Genomic DNA, 9,841 nt, shown 5'->3' on the forward strand with positions numbered 1-9,841 from the left:
CTTCGTGACCCCATGGACCATAGCAAGCCAGGCCTTCCTGTCCTGCGCTCTCTCCCGGAGTGTGCTCAAGTTCATATTCATTGCATCGGTGATGCTATCTAGCCATCTCATCCTCTGCCGTCCCCTTCTCCCTTTGCCTTCAGTCTTTCCCAGCATCAGGGTCTTTTCCAGAGAGTTTTCTCTTCGCTTTGATTAGACGGACCTTTGTCAGCAAGGTGATGTCTGTGCTTCTTACTATGCTGTCTAGGTGTGCCATAGCTTTCCTCCCAAGGAGCAAGCGTCTTTTAATTTCATGGCTACAGTCACCGTCTGCGGTGATCTGGGAGCCCAAGAAAATAAAATCTGTCACTGCTTCCATTTCTTCCCCTTCCATATGCCAGGAAGTGATGGGGACAGATGCCATGATCTTCGTTTTTTTAATGTTGAGTTTCAAACCAGCTTTTGCACTCTCCTCTTTCACCCTCAACAAGAGGCTCTTGAGATCCTCTTCGCTTTCTGCCATTAGGGTGGTATCATCTGCGTATCTGAGGTTGTTGATAATTCTCCCGGCAATCTTAATTCTGACCTGTGATTCATCCAACCCGGCGTTTCTCATGATGTACTCTGCATATAAGTTAAATAAGCAGGGTGACAATATGCAGCCTTATCATACTCCTTTCCCAATTTTGAACCAATCGGTTGTTCCATGTCTGGTTCTTACTGTTGCTTCTTGACCCTCGTACAGGTTTCTCAGGAGACAGGTAAGGTGGTCTGGTACCCCCATCTCTTTCAGAATTTGCCACAGTTTGTTGTGATCCACACAATCAAAGGCTTTAGCGTAGTCAATGAAGCAGAAATAGACGTTTTTCTGGGATACTCTTGCTTTCTCCATGATTCAGCAAAAGTTGGCGATTTGATCTCTAGTTCCTCTGCCTCTTCGAAACCCAGCTTGTACTTCTGGTAGTTCTCAGTTCACATACTGCTGAAGCCTAGCTTGTAGGATTTTGAGCATCACCTTGCTGGCATGTGAAATGAGCACAATTGTGCGGTAGTTTGAACACTCTTTGGCGTTGCCCTTCTTTGGAATTGGAATGTAAACTGACCTTTTCCAGTCTTGTGGCCACTGTTGAGTGTTCCAAATTTGTTGGCATATTGAGTGCAGCACTTTAACAGCATCATCTTTTAGGATCTTAAATAGCTCAGCTGGAATACTGTCATCTCCGCTAGCTTTGTTGTTAGTAATGCTTCCTAAGGCCCACTTGACTTCACTCTCGAGGATGTCCAGCTCATGTTCAGTGACTGCACTATCATGGCTATCAGGGACATTCAGATCTTTCCTGTATAGTTCTTCTGTGTATTCTTGCCACCTCTTCTTAATCTCATCTGCTTCTGTTAGGTCCCTGCCTTCTTTGTCCTTGATCATGCCCGTCTTTGCACAAAACGTTCCCTTGAGATCTCCAATTTTCTTGAAGAGATCTCTAGTCTTTCCCATTCTGTTGTTTTCCTCGATTTCTTTGCATTGTTCATTTAAGAAGGCCTTCTTGTCTCTCCTTGCTATTCTCTGGAACTCTGCATTCAGTTGGATATATCTTCCCCTTTCTCCCTTGCTTTTCCCTTCCCTTCTTTCCTCAGCTACTTGTCAAGCCTCATCAGACAGCCACTTGACTTTCTTGCATTTCTTTTTCTTTGGGATGGATTTCGTTGCTTCCTCCTGAACAATGTTACGGACCTCTGTCCACAGTTCCTCAGGCACTCTGTCTATCAGGTCTAATCCCTTAAATCTATTATTCACCTCCACTGTATATTCATAAGGGATATGATTTAGGTCATACCTGAATGGTTTAGTGGTTTTCCCGACGTTCTTCAATTTCAGCCGAAATTTTGCAAGAAGCAGCTCATGATCTGAGCCACAGTCAGCTCCAGGTCTTGTTTTTACTGACTGTATAGAGCTTCTCCATCTTTGGCTGCAAAGGACATAATCAATCTGATTTCGATATTGACCATCTGGTGATGTCCATGTGTACAGTCGCCTCTTGTGCTGTTGGAAAAGAGTGTTTGCTATGATCAGCGTGTTCTCTTGGCAAAACTCTATTAGCCTTTGTCCTGCTTCATTTTGTACACCAAGGCCATGCTTGCCTGTTATCCCGGTGATTTCTTGACTTCCTACTTTGGCATTCCAATCCCCTATGATGAAGAGGACATCTTTTTTGGGTGTTAGTTCTAGAAGGTGTTGTGTTGTTGTTCAGTCGTTCAGTCGTGTCCGACTCTTCGTGACCCCATGGACCATAGCACGCCAGGCCTTCCTGTCCTGCGCTCTCTCCCGGAGTGTGCTCAAGTTCATATTCATTGCATCGGTGATGCTATCTAGCCATCTCATCCTCTGCCGTCCCCTTCTCCTTTTGCCTTCAGTCTTTCCCAGCATCAGGGTCTTTTCCAGAGAGTTTTGTCTTTGCATTAGGTGGCCAAAATATTTCAGCTTCAGCTTCAGTATCTGTCCTTCCAATGAACACTCAGGGTTGATTTCCTTTAGGATGGACTGATTTGACGTCCTTGCAGTCCAGGGGACTCGTAAGAGTCTTCTCCAGCACCACAGTTCAAAAGCATCAATTCTTCGGCGCTCAGCCTTCCTTATAGTCCAGCTCTCACAGCCATACATTACTACTGGGAAAACCATATAAAGTGTTGTAGGTCTTCAAAGAACCGATCAACCTCAGCTTCTTCGGCATCAGTGGTTGGGGCATAGACTTGAATTACTGTGATGTTGAATGGTTTGCCTTGGATTCGTACCAAGATCATTCTATCATTTTTAAGATTGTACCCCAGTACTGCTTTTCCCACCCTTTTGTTGACTATGAGTGCTACTCCATTTCTTCTAAGGGATTCTTGCCCACAGTAGTAGATATGATGGTCACCTGAATTAAATTCGCCCATGCTTGTCCATTTTAGTTCGCTGATTCCCAAGATGTCGATGTTCAATCTTGCCATCTCATGTTTGACCACCTCCAGCTTACCTTGATTCATTGATCTGACATTCCAGGTTCCTAAACAATATTGTTCTTTACAGCATCGGACTTTCTTTTCACCACCAGACACATCCACAGCTGAGTGTCCTTTCGGCTTTGGCCCAGCCGCTTCACTCTTTCTGGCGCTACTTGGAAATACCCTCTGCTCTTCCCCAGTAGTATATTGGACACCTTCCGACCTGAGGGGCTCATCTTCCGGCGTCATCTCTTTTAGCCTTGTGATACGTTCCATGGGGTTTTCTTGGCAAGAATACTGGAGTGGGTTGCCATTTCCTTCTCCAGTGGACCACATTTTGTCAGAACTCTCTGCCATGACCTGTCCGTCTTGGGTGGCCCTGCATGGCATAGCTTATGGCTTCACTGAGTTACACAAGCCCCTTCGCCACAACAAGGCAGTGATCCACGAAGGGGGTTTAGATGTGGAGCAGTATACAAATGTTGTAAATAAATAAATAAATATGAAGTGCATACAGCTGTCTAGTAATTATACATAGGCATCAACAAAAGCAGACCATATATCCAAATAACTATCCACTTGAAGGTGGCGTCTATGTGCCACCTGTTCACATACTGAAAGCGTTGTAAGGTCCTCAATCCACTGCACTATAGGAAGTGAGTGTTTATCCTTACAATGTTGTAATATCAGTCTTTTAGCTGTCAAAAGGGTGCAGAGAATCCATTTACGCCTACCATTTGTTAATTTCTATGAAGCAGATAAATAATTTGAAAGAGCATGTACATCAGTGAATATTGAAGACTGTTCCAATACAGAATTTATCTATGTAATAACTTCTTCCCCAAAAGAAGCACCCACTGGACCTTGCCAAAATATTACCAAGCATATGTTTAAAGGAAGCATTCGCTGTACTGCACCACCAGCAATTAGCCAAATTAGACAATCCCTTATTAAAGAGACTTTGCCGTGTCCAATAGACATAAAACAATTCTTTTTGCGGAGTTAGACACAACCTAAGATCCACAGACGCGACAAGTAGATGCCAGTTTCTCAAATTCCCAAATGTTCCCCTCGAGTCCAAAAAGGCTGGGAACTCTTGGCGTATGTGTTTTGGCTCATCAAGAGTTCAGGCAGATTTCCCCCCCCCCCAATCCTGCTACCTTCAAACCTTTAAAAACACCCACCCACAAAAATAGGCGGTGTCAGAGAGTCAACCTGGATTCTCTAAATACAAAGTATTATGCTCAACCATAGTGCCTTAGGCCCGTCCAAAAACGTTCCACATAAACATGGGAAGCTGCACAATACAGATTCAGGCCACTGGTCCATCTAGCCAAGGAGATCTACTCTGACAGGCAACTCTCAAGATGTCATTTCCAACCATACTACATTTTAAACTGGTGATATGTGCTCTGTTTCGAAACATGCCTTCCCCAACCTGGTGCCCTCCAGATGTGTTTTGAGTACGACTCCCATCATTCCCGGCCAACATAGAGGGCACCAGGTTGGGGAAGGCTGCTCTAAGCAATGGGCCCAATGAGGAAAGAAAGAAATGAAACCACTCAGAGTTAGTAAAATAGGCAGGAGAGAAGCAACGCAGAAATAGGGAAAACAAGCCACAGTTTGTTTGCTCATCAGCAAGACAATTCATGGCCAAAGCAGCAAACCATGGTTAACATAAGCCAGGGCTTAGCGTTACATGTGAATGCAGCCAGTGCATGGCATGGGGTGCAGCAGATAATTGACTCTACTGCCTCTCCACCCACCCCGAACTTGCACTTGGCTCTGATTAGTGGACCTTGTGGTTCTAGAAAAAATGAAGTAGATCCCACAAGCCCAAAGTCTTCCCACCCTGGTTTCAGGGCAATGAAAAGGACATACGAAATAAAAATCACAGGAACAGGCATCAGCTATGGATATGTAAGTTCCGCACAAGTCCATCACTACTGGTCCGTTTCGCCTGACTGCCAGCAGCTCTTAAGTCTTCCCCAAACCCGTTAACCTGAGATACTATTTTCACTGGAGACGTGGGGAATACATGCTGGGACATGTAAGGCACAATTTTCTGCCACTGAGCTGTAGGATTTCCCACGGCTCAGAGAACCAGTGTGGTGCTGTGGTTGGGAACAGGATTAGGATCAGAGAGACCTGGGTTCAAATCCCCACTCAGCCCACTTTGCCCACCCTCACAGGGTTGTCATGAGGATAAAAGGAGAGGGGGAGAAAAATGTGCTCCTGTACTCCATGGAGGAAGGGTGCGACATAAATAATAATAATAATAATAATTACTGATAATGGGAAGATGGGACAAATGGAGAATGGCAAGCGCTGACAAAACACAAAACAATGTCTAACTATGAGGGGAAACCTAGGGCATGGAGAGATCTAGGGCAAGCCCTAGGGGCAAGGAGGAAGGAGCCCAGAGACAACAGTGATGGACACAGCACAAGAAGCACCGACAAGGAAGAAGGGCAACAGGGAGGGGCAATCTCAGTGGCCGTTCGCCTCCCCAACCCTGACGGGCTCCTTGCGCTTTTCGGGCAGAAATCCAACAGGCGGCAGACACTGTGCTCTGCCAGAGGAGGGGCGAAGCGTCATCCGGCGAATCGCTCACGTCGCTCAGCCACCTTTGGAAACAGGATACTGGGCTGAGAACGCACAGGGGCCTTGCTGCAAAGACGGGCGTCCACCTCGGGGCGGAAGGGCCAAGGGGCGATCGGGGGGGGGCGGACAGCGAGCAGCCCCGCGCCGCCCCGCGCAGCCTTTGCTCACCGATGCCGGGGCCCACGTCGGCCAGGACGTCCCGGCGCTCCAGGAGGCGGAGCAACGCCAGGAGGCGGCCCACCGTCGCGCCGCCGGGGCGCCGCATTTGCCAGTCGTGCAGGAGGCTCCCGGTGGGGTCGGGCCGCCCCTCGAAGTCCTTGATCTCCAGGTAGTCGTAGCCCAGCTTCTCGGCCAGCGCCGTCCAGTCGGCGGCCACCGGGGCGCGCGGGTTGAGGAACAGCGCCAGCCGCCGCCGCACCCCGTAATTCAGCGCCACCAGCGGCACCGCGTCCGGCGACGGCGACGGCTCCGACGGCGCGGCGGCTTTGCCCGCGGCGGCGGCGGCAGCGGCAGCTCCCGCCATGGCCCGGCCGGATGGATCTCGCCTCGCCCGGACGCCTTCCTTTTCCTGTCCCCGCCGCCGCTTTCGCAACTTCCCCGACGGAGCGGAGGCGAGATCGCCAAACCGGTTTCGCTTTTGGTAGCGGCGCCGCTGCCCTTTGCAGCAGGGAGCCGGGCGGGAGGTGGGGACCTCTTTTCCACCCCCCCCCCCAAGAATCCTGAGCCCAGTGCAGAGAAAGGGCGGCGGCCCAGTCCCGGGCGTGTTCTGCTTTTTCTCCCTCATCATGCTAGTCCACAAGAGTCCTCCCTCCAAGGGGGCTGATGCAGGACAGAGAGATGACCAAGCCCGCCTCCCTCACACAGCGCATAGTTAAACTATGGAATTCGCTGTTACGACGACGGCCACCAATTTGGATGGCTTTAAACGGGGGCTGGCCAGTTCCTGGAGGAGGAGGCTATCAATGGCTTCTAGTCCTGATGGCTCTGTGCTACCTCCAGTACCAGAGGCAGGGAGCCTATACTCCAGTTGCTGGGGAACATGGGCGGGAGGGTGCTGTTGCGCTCCTGTCCTGGTCGTGGGTTCGTGGTCAACAGCTGGTTGGCCACTGTGGGAACAGAATGCTGGACTAGATGGACCCTTGGCCTGATCCAGCAGGGCTCTTCTCACGTTCTTACGACTTCTTCAGAGTGTGCAGCGTTAACTGATGGAACCCGCCGCCAAGATGTGGTGGCGGACATCGGTCGCTTAGGGCGCAGTCCCTTGCATTCTTAGAAAAAAGTCCTGGCGTTCCCTGTCCCTTGCACAGGATTGCACCCTTTTGTTGTTGTTGTTCAGTCGTTCAGTCGTGTCCGACTCTTCGTGACCCCATGGACCATAGCACGCCAGGCCTCCCTGTCCTGCGCTCTCTCCCGGAGCGTGCTCAAGTTCATATTCATTGCACCCTTAGCTGGCTTTAAAAAGAGAGGATTGGACACCTTCACGGAGGGCAGCTCTACCCGTGGCTGTGATGGTTCAATGGAACGATGTTCAGAGGCAGGGTGCTGTCGGATACTGGGGGTGGGCTACAAGTGCCTTGTTGTGGCTTCCTGTGAGCATCTGGTTGGCCCTGTAGGATACAAGATGCTGGGCTAGGAGATGGACCTGCTGCCTGAACCAGCCAGGATTGTCTTAGGTAAGTCCTACTGCAGGGGTGTTGAACCTCAGGCCCCACCTCCTTTCCCCCAACCACCAATTGGTGGTTTCCCAGCTGTTGCACATCCCCCCACTAACAGTAAGAGCTTTAAGGGAAGATATACTGGGATTTAGGCTCTGCCCCTTGCCTTTGGCCACACCCCACAACTGGAATGCAGCCCCTAAGGGCCTCTCTGAAATGGAATTTGGCCCTCGGGCTGAAAGAGGCTCCACGCAGCTGCTTTACAGAGTTCAGGGAGAAGTACCCCCAAGTAACAGCCCCACTGAAAGCAATGGCCTGCAGCACGCACAAATCCTCCTTAGGATTTCAACCACAGGATGCAATCCCAAAGCACACTTATCTGGAAGTAAGCTGTATGGGGCATGATGCGACTTCCTTATTTTATTATTCATTTGTTGCATTTATATCCTGACTTTTTTCCTCCAAGTGACCCAAAGCAGCGTACGTAAATAATCCTCCTTCTCTCCATTTTATCCTCACAACAACAACCCTGTGAGGTAGGTTGGACTGAGAGTCTGTGACTGGCCCCAAATCACCCTGTGATCTTCATGGCCAGGTGAGTAGGGACTAGAACTCGGATCTCCAAAATCCCAGTCCAACACTACACCACACTGGCTCTCCAAGTAAGCATGCTGAGCATGGTACATCCTTCTCTGCCCTAAGGGCATCACTAAGTGAGGAGTAACAAAGTCTGTGATACCTCCCTTCCGATCTGTGAGAAAAAAATTGTGAGCAGAAAGGGGGGGGTCCTAAGCTTTCATAGCTGGAAGGTAGAAATTCAACTGGTGCAGCTTTCCCTTCACTTGGAGAAGTGACAGGGAAAGCAATACCTGTTGAATTCTGTCTGCCATGCATGCAAGTAGTACTCCCGCCATGTAGGAATTAAATAAAAGAAGAACTGGCAATATTCGGTAGATGGCTGTTAACACTGGGAAAGACAGAGGGTGGTTATGGTTAAGGAGCTTGGCAAAGGCACTCTGCACATGCTCAAAGATAGTATTTTTATTGTTACTCAATGTGATTCCAAGGTTGAGCATTGGCATTCAGTCAGGTGAGACCTGTCTCCAATTAAGATCTGGCCCATTGCATTTTGTAATGTGACTCGGGAAAGGATTGTTCATTTATTTATTGTGTTGCTAGTCTGCTCTTTCTCCAAAGTGCTCAGGATGGTGTATATAGACTGCCCGCTCCTATTTTATCATCAGAACAATCCTGCAAGGTAGGTTAGGGTAAGCAATGGTGACTGTGGGCTGGTCATTCGGTGAGCTTCGCTGCTGAATCTACAAAAGTATCACTGCATGGGGGGGGGGGGGAGATTGGGAAAATGAAACGTACTGATGCCAAAAAAATATTTTATTTATCTTAACATTTTCTAAAGAGGTTTTATACTTTGAATCGTTTGTGCATAAGAAAACAAAGCCTGTATTTACAACGTTTTCTGAACTCATAAGCCTTTTGCAAAGGTACAAGAACTAGCTAAAAAACACACCACCCCAATACAGCTAGAAAGAAGGCCTCCACAGCAGCCCTTATAGCACAAATATTTATAACTTCTGAGTGATTATGGGTGCAACCCTATGCATGTTTAGGCAGACAAAAGTCCTGTAACTCCCAGCACAGCTGGCTGGGGAATGCTGGGAGCTTGTAAGGATTTTTTCTGTCTAAACATGCATAGGATTGTACCCTAACAGTGTAATCCTAAGCATAACTACTCAGAAGTCCGACTGAGTTCAAGGGTGCTTACTCTCAGGTAAATGGGTATAGGATTGCAGCCTAACATGGTTTGCTACTATCCAGCTTGTAGAGACTTTGGGCTCCTTCACACTGAGCTTTTATCCCGCGATTGAGATTGTTCCCTCACGGAAGTTAGCAGGCTCTTTACATCATGCCATGAACCTCCAGGGCATCTCCTGCACTAAATGCCCTTTGTTCCATTTTTAAATAGATCGCAGATAATGAGCTATCAAATGACCCCCATTGTGTTCCACTTGAGTTCCCTCTGTGAAGAGCGGCAAGAAGAGGAGCGAGATCAATGAAAGATAGGGAAGTCTCAGATATGGGGAAAAGTGAGGGGGAAAAGGAAGCGTGTGAAAAAGGGAGTCGTCGTGATCTTGCATTTAAAATGGAAGCAGAAAGCCCCGTTTTAAATGCAGGATTTTAGGCTGGTGTAGAGATGCCCTCTGAGATACATGCGCAGCAGTATTTTCATTTGGATTGGCTTTTGCCTTGGCAAGCATTTCTTTATTTTTATTTCATTTATATCCCGCCTTTTTTCCTCCTTAAGGAACCCAAGACAGCGGACATAATCCTCCTCCTCTCCAATTTATCCTCACAACAGCAACCCTGTGAGGTGGGTTGGGCTGAGAGTCTGTGACTGGCCCAAAGTCACCCAGTGAGCTTCCATGGCCGAGTGGGGACTAGAACCCGGATCTTCCGGCTCCCAGTCCAACACGCTCACCACTACACCACGCTGGCTCTCCAGTAACACACAGAATCCTTGTCCAGGCAAACTGACCACCGTGAGCAGGAGTTCATTCATCACAGGTACAATGGTTTGTTCTCTGACACTTAATGCCAATTAAGGC

General features: G+C 48.7%; 1 protein-coding gene across 2 annotated transcripts in view; it reads right to left on the reverse strand.

Annotated features, from left to right (window-relative positions):
- MYD88 (MYD88 innate immune signal transduction adaptor) overlaps positions 1 to 6,336 on the reverse strand; it is a 29,309-nt gene extending 22,973 nt beyond the window's left edge. Inside the window, exon 1 of one of the 2 annotated variants that reach the window (XM_084859421.1) lies at positions 5,731 to 6,336. In XM_084859421.1, coding sequence (XP_084715547.1) covers positions 5,731 to 6,085 — 355 coding nt within the window. In that variant the 5' untranslated portion in view covers positions 6,086 to 6,336. The remainder of the gene's footprint in view (positions 1 to 5,730) is intronic. The other variant, XM_084859422.1, reaches the window with a different exon arrangement.
- Positions 6,337 to 9,841: the final 3,505 nt, after the last annotated feature.

Source organism: Heloderma suspectum, chromosome 5 (assembly GCF_057233095.1).
Source record: "Heloderma suspectum isolate Gila_16-S chromosome 5, 16-S_ref, whole genome shotgun sequence".
NCBI lineage: Eukaryota > Metazoa > Chordata > Lepidosauria > Squamata > Helodermatidae > Heloderma > Heloderma suspectum.